General features: G+C 46.2%; 1 protein-coding gene across 1 annotated transcript in view; it reads right to left on the reverse strand.

Annotated features, from left to right (window-relative positions):
* LOC135825182 (mucin-2-like) overlaps positions 1 to 17,691 on the reverse strand; it is a 30,836-nt gene that overhangs the window by 11,338 nt on the left and 1,807 nt on the right. Inside the window, exons 2-16 of the mRNA XM_065337911.1 lie at positions 13,413 to 13,646; positions 12,093 to 12,192; positions 10,688 to 10,933; positions 8,391 to 8,611; positions 7,363 to 7,398; positions 6,770 to 6,850; positions 5,928 to 6,044; positions 4,326 to 4,424; positions 4,096 to 4,144; positions 3,107 to 3,213; positions 2,606 to 2,677; positions 2,148 to 2,171; positions 1,845 to 1,925; positions 656 to 751; positions 227 to 304 (exon numbers count right to left, since the gene is read on the reverse strand). Of these exons, the coding sequence (XP_065193983.1) occupies positions 227 to 304; positions 656 to 751; positions 1,845 to 1,925; positions 2,148 to 2,171; positions 2,606 to 2,677; positions 3,107 to 3,213; positions 4,096 to 4,144; positions 4,326 to 4,424; positions 5,928 to 6,044; positions 6,770 to 6,850; positions 7,363 to 7,398; positions 8,391 to 8,611; positions 10,688 to 10,933; positions 12,093 to 12,192; positions 13,413 to 13,646 (1,641 nt within the window). The remainder of the gene's footprint in view (positions 1 to 226; positions 305 to 655; positions 752 to 1,844; positions 1,926 to 2,147; positions 2,172 to 2,605; positions 2,678 to 3,106; positions 3,214 to 4,095; positions 4,145 to 4,325; positions 4,425 to 5,927; positions 6,045 to 6,769; positions 6,851 to 7,362; positions 7,399 to 8,390; positions 8,612 to 10,687; positions 10,934 to 12,092; positions 12,193 to 13,412; positions 13,647 to 17,691) is intronic.

Raw genomic sequence — 17,691 nt, forward strand, 5'->3', positions numbered from 1 at the left:
TGTCCTTCACGGTTTATCGGCATTCACGGTTTGATGGGGTTCACGGTAGTCTGAACGCGCCCTAACACCCATTATTGATATCTCCGGCAGTGCACATTGAAGGCACTGGCACACTATTCTAGAACATTGTAATACCGGTATCAATGCTGCGTATCAAAACATATTCCACACACTACAATACGAATGTGATGCCGCAGCCTCACACCTGTTATGTGAGTGAACTCACCATGCTGCGATTGTGCTCTCTCAGGTGTGTTTCGGCGGTCAACAACTCTTCTTTCCATTGTGATGTCTTATCCACCATCTACACGACACACGCATCAAAGTAGGCAGAGACAGGCAAACACTCCATACTCACTACAAGGCATACACAGCGGCACTGAACATATACCAGACCAAATGCATGTGCTCGACACTGCAAACAGCATTTCAGCATAGCGGGACAGAGATGCAATCTCGACACAACATTTTGTTTTCACCGTATGGAGCATAACGGGCATGGACAGGCGAATATTCAGCTAGATGCTACGACTCTCTGGTGGAGATTTGCCATACCCTTGTCACCAGTCAAAGAACACAAATATAAGTTCCCCTTGGTCTTAGAACATCATCTTAGAACATCATCTTAGAACATCACATGGTCAGAGATACAGACCTGGCGATCCAACTGCTGACGCGCTTGTTCCAGCGCCTTATCCGCAGTCGCCTGAGTCTTGGCTATCTCTACGGCGTGGTCCACTATCAACTTGTCCTGCGGATAAAGACAGCACAGATAGCAAAGATAAGCCATAGCCACAGTCTGTGAAGGCATATGTTCTCACTGACGTTACAGCGTTACCAAGAGTACGGAACCCCCAGAGTGTGCAAAGCCTGATCCAGCTCTGCATACGGCCTTGGTTGAGCACGATCGGATCTTCTGACGTCATGCGTACGCTCCGCACCAGCGCAAGGCCGGTCTCAAGGCAGGGCACCGTTGTTTTCGAGAGTCCTAGCGACTCCCCGGGTTCCCGACAGATGTGTACGGTATTATGACGCAAAGATCCGACTACGCTCGACCAAGACCCTATGCAGAGCTGGATCAGGCACTGCACACTCTGGGGGGGGGTACGTATTCTTGGTGCTACTTATGTTCAATTCACACATGCAAACATGGCCTCCCCGCTGCAGATACCGAGTCCAATCTTGTATTGTATTGAATAATTATATTTTACTTCCGTGGCTCAATACAATGTAATACTACAAAAGAGGCCCGAAAAACCCACCATAAGGAGACAAAAAGGCTGATGTCACTTCAGTTAGCCAAATTTTTCGTGTTTTCCCTAATATAATTGACACTTTTTCGCACTAAACTGCAGCGCCGGCAAAGAGGGTGAGACTCACAGTCGAGCATGACTCACTCCTGAAGTTGATATACTGATATGACTCAACAGACGTGAACATGGGAGTTCTACTTACAATCCAGTGAGACTCTCTATTGGGGAATATGGTAAAACATACAAAACAAGCGTGTAATGAGCGACCGAGTGATAAAGTCCGTCTACTACAAAGGAGGTTTCCACTATACTCATACCCCGGTTATCCGGACCCCGAAGTTACCGGAACTTCGGTCTACCGGGCACCCTTTGGGCGAGTGCCAGTGGAAATATTACTACTCTTTTGTCACTTTTTGTGGAAATAGTGACGTCACGTACCATATCTTTGGCCTTTCCCCGTCAAAAGGTATGTGATTGGGAGATATGGACATTTCGAAGATACTGGCAGCGCCCAGCCAGCCCGGACCGACCAGATAAACGAGGTGTGAGTGCATCATTATTAGTGGACGCCAGTAGGACAGCTACACTCACCCTCTCCTGTTGAACACACGATAATTCGTCTTTCACATGGCCGAGCTGCTGGTCTCTGTTCTCCATCTCTGCCTTTAGAGTCTGAAAGAAAAACAACAACAGCGGAATGCAGCAGTGTCATACATTTCACAAGATTACAAATAAAGATATAAGATATAAGATGTAAAAAAAAAGGAAAGATTGAACACTTGATCCTGAGGTCCAAAACGCACATTACTTATGGATTTTGACTAGAACAGTTTTCATGGAGAAATTGCAAAACGTTAAAATATAAAATACAGAATATCAGCAATGTATTCTTACTTGTATTTGCTTGTGTAGAGATTCCTGTGAAAGGATCAAACATATCACATACGTTAACACACACACACACACACACACACACACACACACACACACACACACACACACACGCACGCACGCACGCACATACACACACACACACACACACACACACACACACAGATACACACACACACACACACACACACAAGAATTAGCTCATATACTATTGTTGTTACTTGTGTGAATCCAATTTCCACACGATCAAAATTAAAAACTAGATTCCAAGCGCCCATATGTGCATCAACCAAGAATAGAGAGATTTATAGATATATTTACTAGTTGAGGAAATGGAAAAGGGAAAGTCCCACTGAGCTATTGAGTATAGTGTAGCTGGTGTAGAGAGTCTGCAGGAATTGAGGAAGCATATCCAGCACCCCAAACCAGACCTCTGCAACCGTTAATACGCACACGCTCACCTCCTGTAGACGATGGTGTTCCTTTTCTTCCTTCAGCGCTGTACCCTCTTCATCAGTTTTCCTTGCCTTGAACTGCAAACAGGAGGGAGTAAGAACATTCCATGCAGGCAACTCAAGGTTTCCTATTTCTAACTCAGTAATCATTGAAATGGGGATAAGGAGTGCTCAACAAGCCAAGTACATAACAACCTTGGACATAAGTCATCATTATAAGAACCTTGGACATAAGTCATCATATAACAACCTTGGGCATAAGTCATCATATAACAACCTTGGGTAGAAACACAGCATGGGAGTAAGGACACCATCGCCAGACCTGGTAACCATGGTAACACGTCCACTGCAAACTTTCAACCCCATGAATAACGAGAATATTGCATTTTTCTCATTTCCGACTGAGGGGCGCTATTCGCAAGGCTAACTGGACTGGACGTTTTCTGCAGAAACCCCATGTGTAATTACGCAACTTCCATTGCATTGCAGTCTACATTCAGTACTTACCTCGTTGACCCACATCTCCAGCTCCCTGTGTCGTTGCTCGTGTTCACTGCCACGGCTCAACGCTTCCCCCAGCTGCACATCCAGCTGAGCGCTGTGCTCTCTTTCAGCTGCAGGACAAGGAGCATACCGCGACAGAACGTCCAGCAAAAAAAACCACAGTTCGCGTGTGACTTGGCTGGAGGCTGAGTTTTCCCCAACCGTAGCCTGGAACACCACCACCCCCAAGGACCACCCTCTAGGACCACCCTCTAGGATCACCCCCTAGGATCACCCCCTAGGATCACCCCCTAGGATCACCCCCTAGGATCACCCTCTGTGGATCAAGGTGCAGAATGGGAATGCTGGGAAAACGAAACACTAATAAAAAAACACATCAATTTTACACATTTAGAAATAGCGACTTCGGCGGTATTAGTGATCAAATTGGTTGCTCCTATTTGGAACATGATCGGCAGAAAGTGTGTGTTCCACGCAGGAGCAACCAACTTCATTGATTTTACACTTTTATACAACACGATTGGCAGCAGTCGAGTGTCACTTGGACTTCACATCTCGTGCTCCTTCGAATTCAATTCAACAGAACTGACAGGCGAGATTGAAGTGACACAACAGAGTTTTTTTTGTTTCCGTAGGAAGTACTTTGTACGGCCCAAGAGGGCAAGGGTGCACAGGGGAGAAGGGGGGTGGGGGGGGTGCAGGGAGAAGGGGTGGGGGCACAGGGGAGAAGGGGGTGGGAGCACAGGGGAGAAGTGGGTGGGGGCACAGGGGAGAAGGGGGTGGGAGCACAGGGGAGAAGGGGGTGGGGGGCACAGGGGAGAAGGGGGTGGGGGGGGCACAGGGGAGAAGGGGGGTGGGAGGGGCACAGGGGAGAAGAGGGCTGGGGGCGCACAGGGGAGAAGGGGCTGGGTGCAGAGGGGAGAAGGGGACTGGGGGTGGGTGCACAGGGGAGAAGGGGGCTGGGGGGGGGGGGGAACCGGAGACAGACTCACCTGCCAGTTGGTGCATTGTGGCTGCGTGTTCGGATGATAAACGTTGCACCTGTGTCAGCGGGACCATATACAGAGACACATGAAGAAGAAGAAAAAGAAATTGAAAGGATTTTGAATTTCAGATTGCAACATTCTAAGTAATGAACTTGTTGAGTTTCAGAGATTAAAGAAAAGTCCTTTAGAAACCCAACAATTGAAAAACCAAATAGGAAGGAATGCGAAAGACACACCTCTGCCGCTAAACTCTGTCGCGCTGTTTCCGCTCTCTTTCTCTCTTCTTGCAACGATTGCTGGTTGTGTGTGAGCTGCAGTCGAGTTTGCTCCAACACCTTGTAAACAACACAGACGGCAGCAGCAATGGTTGGAAGTGGCCACAACAACAGCGTTTGTGGTGACAAGCAACAATAGTTAGCCGCTGCAGCAATACCAGTGTTTGTGCTAGTAAGCAACATCAATGGCAGAACCAGTGTTTGTGCTAGTAAGCAACATCAATGGCAGAACCAGTGTTTGTGCTAGTAAGCAACATCAATGGCAGAACCAGTGTTTGTGCTAGTAAGCAACATCAATGGCAGAACCAGTGTTTGTGCTAGTAAGCAACATCAATGGCAGAACCAGTGTTTGTGCTAGTAAGCAACATCAATGGCAGAACCAGTGTTTGTGCTAGTAAGCAACATCAATGGCAGAACCAGTGGCACTATAAAGAGTAGAGTGAAAGCTGTGACTAACGACCCCCCCCCCCCCTTGGGGCCAGAGGAAGCGGTTTTTAGTGGCAGGTGGTCCTTAGTTAGAGGTTTGCACCGCACAACCATGACATTGTATGAATGTGAGACGGTCCGTCCGTGCCTGGCGAAGTGGTCTGTAGTACCAGGCTGGTGGCTAGTCACGGTGGTCTTTAGTTACAGGTGGTCTTCAGATACAGGTGGTCTTTAGTTACATGTGGTCTTTAGATACAGGTGGTCTTTAGTTACAGGTGGTCTTTAGATACAGGTGGTCTTTAGTTACAGGTGGTCTTTAGATACAGGTGGTCTTTAGTTACAGGTGGTCTTTAGATACAGGTGGTCTTTAGTTACAGGTGGTCTTTAGTTACAGGTGGTCTTTAGATACAGGTGGTCTTTAGATACAGGTTTTACTGTACTAGTAAAAGCGGCGGCAGCTGCCACTCGTCAGCTGCAGCAGGAACAGCAGAAGCGCAGAAGCAGCAGCAACAGCAGCAGCAACAGCAGCTGCAGCAGAAGCAGCAGCAACAGCAGCATGAGCAGCAGAAGAAGACGGAGCAGAAGCTGCCGCTACTGAGGCAGCAGCAGCAGCAGCCAAACTAAGCATCAGTGATAATATCGGACACACAGAGCACATCACAAGTCCAACCAGTAAATATGGACACATCTCCGCTGACTTGCCTTTCTACTACCTGTTATAACGTACGCACGCAAGATTCATTCCATGCAACTCGCGTATACCACAGCAGGAAACACCATCTGGTTTGTTCTAGGATAATTTAGAAGTGAACATGTAAAATGGCAATCATGGAGAGATAAGCAGCAGAGACACGTCAGTGCTGTCGTGGCACTAATGGCGCTATGACACGACAGTATAGGCCTCGTCAGCTCGTACCAAAGTAAGACACACGTCAGCCATGCAGACGTAATGCAGAAGAAGACTGATTCATAATGAGGTAAGACATTGTCACTCTTCGTCATGCATGCATCAAAGGAGCGTAGAACGACACACGTAGAAACACACGTAGAACGACACACGTAGCAGAACGTAGATCGTACTTCAAAGTAGATCGTACGACTAATATTAATAATAGATCAATCTATAACACTACCCACCTCCGCCTGTTGCATTTTCTCCACTTTGAGTTGATCAAGTCTCTCTGCCAAGCGCTGAGTAACTTTTGCACTCTTTCCTTCCCTCTCCTGCCACCCGGACGCAAGCTTCACAAGGTTCTGGGCAAGCAGAAAGAACACAAATCAAGGAGAGAATAGGAGGGACAAAGTACTTCTTTTAACTAACGGAGTTTATGTAGCAACCGGAATCGTTATAACGAGGAAGGACCTGCAATGGGTTTGTGTGATTATGTACGTGCGGGTGATGTTAAGTGTCAAGCAGGCATCGGCGCGTGTGTGAGTGTGTGTGTGCATGCATAGTTGTGTCATCAGGGGTTTGACGAACTGTTATTCCCTTGACGACCATGCCAATCACAAGCCAACAGTTTGGGACGAGAGATTATACTTTGAGTTACTTTGAATCGACAACTGGGTGAATGACGAATGACATAGAGAGAAGACCAGACAAGGGAATCCAAGAAAGTGGTGTCTTTACAGCACACGGTATTAACAACAGAATGATTGTCAGCTGACAAGCCTCCCTTTCCTCACATTGCAGTTGTGTGGAGACCAGAAACTAAATATAAGTACCGTATTTTCCGGAATGTAAGCCGCACCCAGACGTTTGTAACGAAATACAGACATCAACCCTGTTTATCACAGTGTGAACCATTTTATTCTCACGATGGCCTGTGGCCAATAAGAGAATGTTAATTGTATCATCGTATCATAAGCCGCACCGACTTTTTTAGGTGGATTACTGCCATTTAAAGTGCGGTTTACAGTCCGGAAACACGGCAACGGCCATATGAGTGTAATATTCGGCCGCAGATCAAGAGCAGTACCTTGTCTAGTTGCTGCAGCATGCTTTCACGCTTCCGACGCTGGGCCAACGCCATTGCAAGCTGTTGCTGCGTACCCAGCAACTGACACATGCACAAGCACACAACATTCACAAACCATAATCGGATACAGTCAGACCTCGCTTTGAAATGCACACATCCGTTTTCCACAAAAAAATACCCGGTTAGGCGATGGAATAATCGAACACATATACTGTATGTATGACATATGCTGTAAATCGGTAACCAACGGTTTTCTTCCGGATGGCGAGGGATCCGGATAAGAGCGGACCGGTAGGGGAGGTCTGACTGCTACGCCGGAAACTCATACACAAAGGTCAGTCAGCCAAGACAATAATTATGGAAATTTAAGCAGAAACAATAAAACAAAGTCTACCAGCTACAACGCCACACAGACAACGCAGCATTGCACCGACACAGACCAGTGAATAGACAAAGACAGCATTGTACTTCTTTTCCAGTGGCTGTTGGCCCCAAGAAGGCAATCACAGAAGTTCAGAATTCACAGCTGATCACGGTCAGCTGTCAGCTCGGCACGAAAAAGCTTTTCCAATAGTGTTTTCCCGGGGGCTTACCTTCTCATGGAGGCCGTGAATCTTCTTCTCACAGGTCTATCACACACGCACACACACATACACATATAGGCACACACGCACGCACACAGCGGAAAGACAGAGACACACACACACGCACAAGCACACATGTGATAATGCATGCAAGGGAAATTGGCCGCAACAAGGTGACAAAATAGTACCTAAACCACGAGAAGAACATGCTTGTCAATTTCCGTGTCTATTTTACATTACATACGCATGTCATCGGAGTATTTAGTCCCGACAGTAGGGCTTCTCCAACTTCCACGTTCACACAAATATCACACACCTCAGAACAGAACGCGTTTGACTTAGCTCCAAGGAGAGTTTCAGGAAAAGCAACAAGAAGGACAAGAATGGATACAGTACAATAAGACGGGGTATGCGTGCAGTGGTACAACCTGCGCAGTCCGCGCGGTCCGTATGGACGCAGCGCCAAAAGGGGACCTCAAAGAGGTCACATATACACACACGGACAGCAAACGCATACACACAGCTTTCGTTAGAACAACAAACGTATAGACACAGCTTTCATTAGAACAACAAACGTATAGACACAGCTTTCGTTAGAACAACATCCTATACACACAGCCTTCGTTACAACAACATCCTATACACACAGCCTTCGTTACAACAACATCCTATACACACAGCCTTCGATACAACAAAATCCTATACACACAACCTTCGTTAGAACAACATCCTATACACACAACCTTCGTTACAACAACGCCCTATACACACAGCCTTCGTTAGAACAACATCCTATACACACAACCTTCGTTAGAACAACATCCTATACACACAACCTTTGTTAGAACAACATCCTATACACACAGCCTTCGTAACAACAACATCCTACACACACAGCCTTCGTTAGAACAACATCCTATACACACAGCCTTCATTAGAACAACATCCTATACACACAGCCTTCATTAGAACAACATCCTATACACACAGCCTTCATTAGAACAACATCTCGCCGCGTACGGGGCGACTTTCAGTACCTTTCTTCTAAGACGTTCCCGCTCCACACTCTGCCTCAGTAAGGAGTTCTCGGCGGTTAGAGAGGCATCTGCTGATGCTGCTGCTGCTGCTGCGGCTGCTGCTGGTGGTGATATTACTTTGCTAGCAAGACTTGCTGAGTGGCCAGCTACCGGTGTAACACGCAATGATGACGCGAGTAGGGTAGAGTAGGTGGCAGTTCCATTGCTGTTTACATGGTGTTCTACAAAGGAAACACGCACAGACACACGCACACACACACACACACACACACACGCGCGCGCGCGCACACGTGCACACACATACACACACACACACACATGCATACACACACACACACACACACACACACACACGCGCACACACACACATAAACACATACACACACACACACACACACACACACACACGCATAAACACATAAAACCAAGAATGCAAGCACAGACACATGTCACGTGTACAAACATACACGAACGTACGCACGGACAAAAGAGAACCGAGTATACAAAAAAGGCGTGTCCGTCCACACGTTCGTACACGCGTTCGTACACACACACACACACGATTGCATACGCAGAGACCGCTACTACAACTGGGTGCATAGGGTAAACAAGAGCATATGCAGATGACCCTGTCATCCCAAGATAACAGTTGCCATGCGAACATCATGCATCACAGATTAGTGTGCATCATATACCGCTCTTGCTGTTGATACCTCTGTAGATGTGTATGCGCAAGCTCACAATAGCCGAGTGTCGCGGCATGTATAGCTTGTGTAGATAATTATGTATTTGTGTGTGTATGTATGTATGTACAGCATGCTGTCCGCAGATTGAGTATTTCGCTCCTGCTCTTGTAGCAGTTGAGCACTCTTGCGTGGGGTAGTGCCTTTGCTGTTTGCGTTATGCAGAGCTCACTGACTTGTCAGTTTGAGCACTCTGGCAAGGTACGTTCGGGCCTGATTGGAATTTTTTATTTTCATTGCTATCAGGTTCGGCCTCATTTTCTCTGTGCTGCGCTGATGAGTTCAAAAAGAACGAAACAGCATGCTGTCCGCAGATTGAGTATTTCGCTCCTGCTCTTGTAGCAGTTGAGCACTCTTGCGTGGGGTAGTGCCTTTGCTGTTTGCGTTATGCAGAGCTCACTGAATTGTCAGTTTGAGCACTCTGGCAAGGTACGTTCGGGCCTGATTGGAAATTTTTATTTTCATTGCTATCAGGTTCGGCCTCATTTTCTCTGTGCTGCGCTGATGAGTTCAAAAAGAACGAAACAGCATGCTGTCCGCAGATTGAGTATGTATGTATGTATGTGTCTTTGTGTGTGTTTGTATGTATGTGTGTTTGTGTATGTATGTATGTGTACGTTGCCTGATGATTGCGTAAGCATCAAACTCAGAGTAGCGACTAACTAGCCTTGATTGTCCTTGTTGATCTGTTCTGTATTACGCTCTGCCTCCGCCATGGTGTTGAGCGCTGTCAGCACACTGGGTACACCCTGCCTCCGCCATGGTGTTGAGCACTGTCAGCACACTGGGTACACCCTGCCTCCGCCATGGTGTTGAGCACTGTCAGCACACTGGGTACACACTGCCTCCGCCATGGTGTTGAGCACTGTCAGCACACTGGGTACACCCTGCCTCCGCCATGGTGTTGAGCACTGTCAGCACACTGGGCACATCCTCCAGTGTGTGTATGTATGTGTAGGTCCAATATCAAACCGAACACCTGACTGTCTGCAAATGCGTACCGTGCGCACTTCGAACACTCAAAATTCACCCCAAAAAGGGGGAGTGCGGCTCATACTCCGATGATCAAATCAACGGTGATAAATTAATAGGATAGATGTCCGTGTTTCGTGGCAAAAAAATGGGGGTGCGGCTTATACTCCGCACAATGCGGTGTGTAAACTCTTTTCTGGTAATTCAAGGTGCGGATGGCACACACATACCATGTGTAGTGTTGCTCGCCGATAGGTCATGTGTTGACTGCAGTGGCTGGGAGTCAATGCCAGTAGCTCTAGCAGTTGAGGAGACGGCCACGTGGCAGGTATGTGGCATGTATGGTTTATGCAGATATGTGTCTATGTGTTGTCTGATGAGTGCGAGAGCATGAAACTTCAAGTCGCAGCAAACAAGCCTTGATTGTCCTTGTTGTTCTGTTCTGTCTATCTGTGTATGTATGCGTAGGTCCAATATCAAGCGAAACACCTGACTGCCTGCAAAGGAGTAGGTAAACTCTCTCCTAGCAAGTCAAGGTCCGGATAGCACACACATACCAAGGTCCGGACAGCACACACATACCGTTGTTCGCCGATAGATCCTGCGTTGACTGCAATGGCTGGGAGTCAATGCCAGTAGCTCTAGCAGTGGAAGACATGGCCACAGCATCAGCTGCTCTTCCAGCAGCAACGGCAGATGGTGATACTCTCGATGCCGTCGGATCAAACGGTTGAGACTGGTGCAAATGCAGTAGCAATTGCTCTGTGCGTTTCTGCAATGCGCGTACACACTCATCACCATCGCTCAAGTCACCATCCACACTGGCCTCTATACAGCAACAACGACGACGGCAACAACAACAACAACAAGAATGACAAGAAAATGAATACATAATGCTTACTCTGAGGCTGTGATCGCTGTGACACACACACACACACACACACACACACACACACACACACACACACACACACACACACACACACACACACACACACACACCTGCACACCTGCACACACACACACACACACACACACACACACACACACACACACACACACACCATTGGACCATTGGACGCCCATCGCCAGAGGCGATGATAGCGATGCTACAGCAGAAGCCATAGCAGCTTGTGCTGGGATTGCACCATTCAACAGCTTGCAAGGCCGAAGAATTGACCGCCACTATTCAGCCTGGTCTACACCACACAGCTATGAAGTGGCTTTTCTGGCCAGTGAATCCCTACTTTTTGGTCTTTTACACACCCACACACACACACACACACGCACACACACACACACTCACACACACACGCACACACAATACAATACAATACAATAATGCCCATCCGAAGATGATGGCAGGTCCTGAAAGGACCGACAGTGTTTCAGTCACGCGGAACAGAACTTCGAGTGGCGAGTGAGGTCCTGGCGACGGCGAAAATCTCGGCCGCAGTGGCACCTGAAATCCCGAGACAGGTTTAGGCGGCTGGATGGTGTTGCAGGCCAGTCTCCACGCACGACGGTCCTCGGCTAGGCTGTACCAGTCATTGATGTGGCGTTCCTCTAGGTCAATCACGATGTTGTCACGCCAACGCTTGCGTGGCCCGTGGCGAGGGCGCGTCTTCTGGAGCTCACCAAACAATACGCACTTCGGTATTCTGTCGTCCGACATGCGTTCGACATGCCCCAACCAGCGAAGACGGCGCGTCCTCAGCATCTCCACCACTGATCGCAAACCAGCCGGCTCCAAGATGACGGCATTGGAGAGATGCTCATTCCATTGTTCTGACTTGCCGACGTCCAGGATAAACCGAGCACAGCGGCTGTGGAACACTGACAGACGGCGGCGCACATACACATACACACACGCACACTCACGCACGCACACACACACACAAACACACACAAACACACACACACAAACACACACACACACACACACACACACCAACGAACACACAGTCTTGCCACAGGGAACACCTACCCGTTTCCGTTTCCGACAGCATGAAGTGTGATGGTTTGCTCTGGTCGGTTGGTGGTGATATAGGAGATAGAGACAATCTACTGGGCAGCGCCGTACTGGCCTGTAACATACATAAAAGATCAAAACACATCCCATGGTAACCTACACCGTGCTGTACTGTACTGTACTGTACTGCCTTGGGCCGTAACACACACATACACAACCCATGATTCACCACAGAGTCACGAATGCAACAATCGTCATGCTCAATTCCTTTCCAACAAACTACCGTATATTCCGCAGTATAAGCCGCAGTGACACCCAGAATACTTGTCACGAGATACACACATCTACCCTACTCTACGTATCATCATTAATTGGACCATAGTAGTAAAAGCCGCACTGACTTTCTTTGGGTGAATTTAATACTGGTGTTGAAAGCGTGGCTTATGTAACCGTGTACTCTCAGCACTCAAAGCACATACTTGTTGTTACGTAAGTAGTTATCAATATTCGTTCATTGTCTCACAAGGAGAAGAAGAAGACAAGGCAGTGCGAGTATGCGCACAGCTATCCATGCATTCCTACGGTGTACTATTTATGTGTATACAAATTACGTGTCATAAAGTAACCATGCTACACTAGTACTCAGGGCAATACGGTATCTATGTACATTGTAGTACAGTGTATAATGAACCGAGCGTGGACTTCTGGTTTTCGTTCCTAATTCCTTGAAAGGAAACTTCCATCCAGAAAAATGTGCTCTTCCTGGCATGGTGTGTGTAAACGCGTATGCATCTCTTCATGGTCGTGGCGTGGGGGGGGGGGGGGCGTGCACGTGTGCGTATGTGCCCGCCCGTGCATGCATGTGTGTTGTTTGGTGTTGATTCGCCTATTCACTATCATTACTTGGGTGTAGGGCATGTAGAGGCATGAGAGTGTGGTGAACAGACTAGGGACGGTGGCATGTAGAAGTATGAGAGTGTGTTGAACAGACTAGGGACAGTGGCATGTAGAAGTATGAGAGTGTGTTGAACAGACTAGGGACGGTGGCATGTAGAAGTATGAGAGTGTGTTGAACAGACTAGGGACGGTGGCATGTAGAAGTATGAGAGTGTGTTGAACAGACTAGGGACGGTGGCATGTAGAAGTATGAGAGTGTGGTGAACAGACTAGGGAAGGACTACGGTGGCATGTGATTGGACTTTACAATTACGACGTTACGCTTTCCAACGGCCGTAAGAGAGTTGGAAAGCACGTGTCTTTGTGCGTAGCCATTGCCAGCCACTGGTTATGCAACTCTTTTGTTGTGTATTGTGTTGTGCGGGCACAAAGACTCACAATTGCATTCATAGCGCTGTGCTCAGCCTGTGATGCGTCCAGGAACTGTCTCAGATTGCTGTGCACCTTTGTCAAACTCTGCAGCTCGGGACTTCCCCCCGTTGTTGCTGTCATGGCTACAGAAGAAGGCATCGTGGCTGGCAGGACATCACTGACTGGGCTATCAGTGACATCATCAATGACATCATGACGTATTGAGAGAGTACCATCCCTGGTGGTCTCGCTCTCACCGTCCTGCATGCAAAGTCACACACAACAATCCATACCACTACTCATTGGTTTGAGGGAAAAGATGAAAACGGGAAAGGTCTGAAGGACAAAATGGCTGTCACCACCAGGACTGGAACCAGGGACCTTCGCTCAAGGCCAGCGATGCTCTAAGCACTGAGCTATGGGTAGCTACACAAACCATACAGTCTGCACAATACATACAGTTTTGCATATTGACAAAGTGAATTCCTTCCTGCAAATAGCGCTCAACACCCTAAACAGGGGCAGAGCGTACTACACAAGGGAGAACAACAGAGACCACAAAAACTGCTCGTTCATATCTGCTTTGTAAGACCCGGCACCCTCCTGAGTGGGAAACCCCGAAGCAGATTCTTAATCGTACTTGTGACTGGTCATCCCTGAAGTGGCGTCGTCAGATTCTGTCCTTGCTGTATTTTCATCATGTCTTTTACCAGTTTCCGTCTTTGCTAATTCGTTTCAAATTCAATGTATCTCTTAGTTGTCGTCACCCGTCCTCTATAGTTTTACCTCGTTCTGGCGCCCATTTCCTTAACATCCCCTCTCTTCAGATTATCTGTGGAATGGAACAAACTTCCAGAACACATTCGCTGCGTTCAGTCCTCTGTCAGTTTTCGCATTGCTCTAAAGGCTCATTACTCACAGCATAGATATTCTCTGACTGGAATTCCGAACTTTTCCGTTTGAGAATTTTGTTTTCCTTGAAATTAATCCTTGCTGGGGGTTTTTTCACCTAAATGTCCCGCTATTAACTGCAGAGGTGATTTCTTCCCTCGTTGATTTCTTTCCTGCTCTTATACCTCGATATTTAGGTACTTGTTTCCCTTCTTCCCATGCTTCATCTTCCACTCTCCTCTCCCCCATTTCCCCATTTTTCTTGCGATATTTATGTAGGAGACTTCCGTGATAAGCATCCATTTGCTTTTGGAGAATCCTTTTAACCTCTTTAGCGCGAGCGTCGTACTAGTACGACGCACATGAGTTGCATGCCCCACGGCCGTCGTACTAGTACGACGCGCGCTGTACACTGTACAGTGAACCTGCATCTCATAGTCGTGGGGTCCGTGTTGAGTCCATAGTGACTTGTTCAAACTATCGCAACTCACTCAATACTTGGTCGATTCTCACAATCGAAACATGTATCTGCAAGAGAAAACTCTCAGCTGGCGATAGAAACAATCGCCGAAGCGATGCGACTACCGGTTGTTGAGATATGCGACTCGACACGGCAAATTTCAACTCGATTTTTTTGCGCAGTCTGCAGAACGCGTATTTTCCATCATGGATCCTTTTTGCGCTACCTGCTGCCATGGAAACAAGATTCAAATGATGGTAGTGGATCCCGTGAGTCCTCACAAAAAATTTGAGCTCGATACAAGCAAGGAGACCGAAATGGCAGCTGAATATTTGAGCTTGGTTAGTTTTGGCCGTGCTCAAGTCTGTCGAGCGCGTGGATGAAGTTTGCCAGACTGTAGCACGGGGTTTTGGTTTCGCTCCGAGCTGGGTTTGATACCAGTTTGTCCCTCGTCTCACGACCTTTCCAGGAAGCTCAAGATCGTGGAATTCGTCCAAGGGAAGGTAAAGTTATCGATCCTTGAGCAGCTAGTACTTTCATGGGAAAATGCGACTTTTACAGGTGTTGACGTGGGGCGCGCTCAGGTAGCGTCGTGCTAAAGAGGTTAAATAAATACAATACAATACAAATCTTTATCGTAACTCTGAGTTTCGTGTTAAAAAACACGTCTGATGAGTGTTTTTGAACACGAAACTCAGAGTTGCGAGAAAGCTTTTCGTCTCTGTTGTTCTGCCTTGTGTAGTTGAACATTGTGTAGTTGAACATTGTGTAGTTGAACATTGTGTAGTTGAACATTGTGTAGTTGAACATTGTGTAGTTGAACATTGTGTAGTTGAACATTGTGTAGTTGAACATTGTGTAGTTGAACATTGTGTATTTGAACATTGTGTAGTTGAACATTGTGTAGTTGAACATTGTGTAGTTGAACATTGTGTAGTTGAACATTGTGTAGTTGAACATTGTGTAGTTGAACATTGTGTAGTTGAACATTGTGTAGTTGAACATTGTGTAGTTGAACATTGTGTAGTTGAACATTGTGTAGTTGAACATTGTGTAGTTGAACATTGTGTAGTTGAACATTGTGTAGTTGAACATTGTGTAGTTGAACATTGTGTAGTTGAACATTGTGTAGTTGAACATTGTGTAGTTGAACATTGTGTAGTTGAACATTGTGTAGTTGAACATTGTGTAGTTGAACATTGTGTAGTTGAACATTGTGTAGTTGAACATTGTGTAGTTGAACATTGTGTAGTTGAACATTGTGTAGTTGAACATTGTGTAGTTGAACATTGTGTAGTTGAACATTGTGTAGTTGAACATTGTGTAGTTGAACATTGTGTAGTTGAACATTGTGTAGTTGAACATTGTGTAGTTGAACATTGTGTAGTTGAACATTGTGTAGTTGAACATTGTGTAGTTGAACATTGTGTAGTTGAACATTGTGTAGTTGAACATTGTGTAGTTGAACATTGTGTAGTTGAACATTGTGTAGTTGAACATTGTGTAGTTGAACATTGTGTAGTTGAACATTGTGTAGTTGAACATTGTGTAGTTGAACATTGTGTAGTTGAACATTGTGTAGTTGAACATTGTGTAGTTGAACATTGTGTAGTTGAACATTGTGTAGTTGAACATTGTGTAGTTGAACATTGTGTAGTTGAACATTGTGTAGTTGAACATTGTGTAGTTGAACATTGTGTAGTTGAACATTGTGTAGTTGAACATTGTGTAGTTGAACATTGTGTAGTTGAACATTGTGTAGTTGAACATTGTGTAGTTGAACATTGTGTAGTTGAACATTGTGTAGTTGAACATTGTGTAGTTGAACATTGTGTAGTTGAACATTGTGTAGTTGAACATTGTGTAGTTGAACATTGTGTAGTTGAACATTGTGTAGTTGAACATTGTGTAGTTGAACATTGTGTAGTTGAACATTGTGTAGTTGAACATTGTGTAGTTGAACATTGTGTAGTTGAACATTGTGTAGTTGAACATTGTGTAGTTGAACATTGTGTAGTTGAACATTGTGTAGTTGAACATTGTGTAGTTGAACATTGTGTAGTTGAACATTGTGTAGTTGAACATTGTGTAGTTGAACATTGTGTAGTTGAACATTGTGTAGTTGAACATTGTGTAGTTGAACATTGTGTAGTTGAACATTGTGTAGTTGAACATTGTGTAGTTGAACATTGTGTAGTTGAACATTGTGTAGTTGAACATTGTGTAGTTGAACATTGTGTAGTTGAACATTGTGTAGTTGAACATTGTGTAGTTGAACATTGTGTAGTTGAACATTGTGTAGTTGAACATTGTGTAGTTGAACATTGTGTAGTTGAACATTGTGTAGTTGAACATTGTGTAGTTGAACATTGTGTAGTTGAACATTGTGTAGTTGAACATTGTGTAGTTGAACATTGTGTAGTTGAACATTGTGTAGTTGAACATTGTGTAGTTGAACATTGTGTAGTTGAACATTGTGTAGTTGAACATTGTGTAGTTGAACATTGTGTAGTTGAACATTGTGTAGTTGAACATTGTGTAGTTGAACATTGTGTAGTTGAACATTGTGTAGTTGAACATTGTGTAGTTGAACATTGTGTAGTTGAACATTGTGTAGTTGAACATTGTGTAGTTGAACATTGTGTAGTTGAACATTGTGTAGTTGAACATTGTGTAGTTGAACATTGTGTATTTACACACACAATTACAGTACTGTTGGTTGCTGAAGAACTGTGGTGGTGGTGGTGGTGGTGGTGGTGGTGGTGGTGGTGGTGGTGGTGGTGGTGGTGGTGGTGGTGGTGGTGGTGGTGGTGGTGGTGGTGGTGGTGGTGGTGGTGGTGGTGGTGGTGGTGGTGGTGGTGGTGGTGGTGGTGGTGGTGGTGGTGGTGGTGGTGGTGGTGGTGGTGGGGGGAGTGATAGCTTCGTAGCCTAGACCATTTTCTCTAATCATGTACT

The sequence above is a fragment of the Sycon ciliatum genome, chromosome 9 (assembly GCF_964019385.1).
Source record: "Sycon ciliatum chromosome 9, ocSycCili1.1, whole genome shotgun sequence".
In the NCBI taxonomy this organism is placed as follows: Eukaryota; Metazoa; Porifera; class Calcarea; order Leucosolenida; family Sycettidae; genus Sycon; species Sycon ciliatum.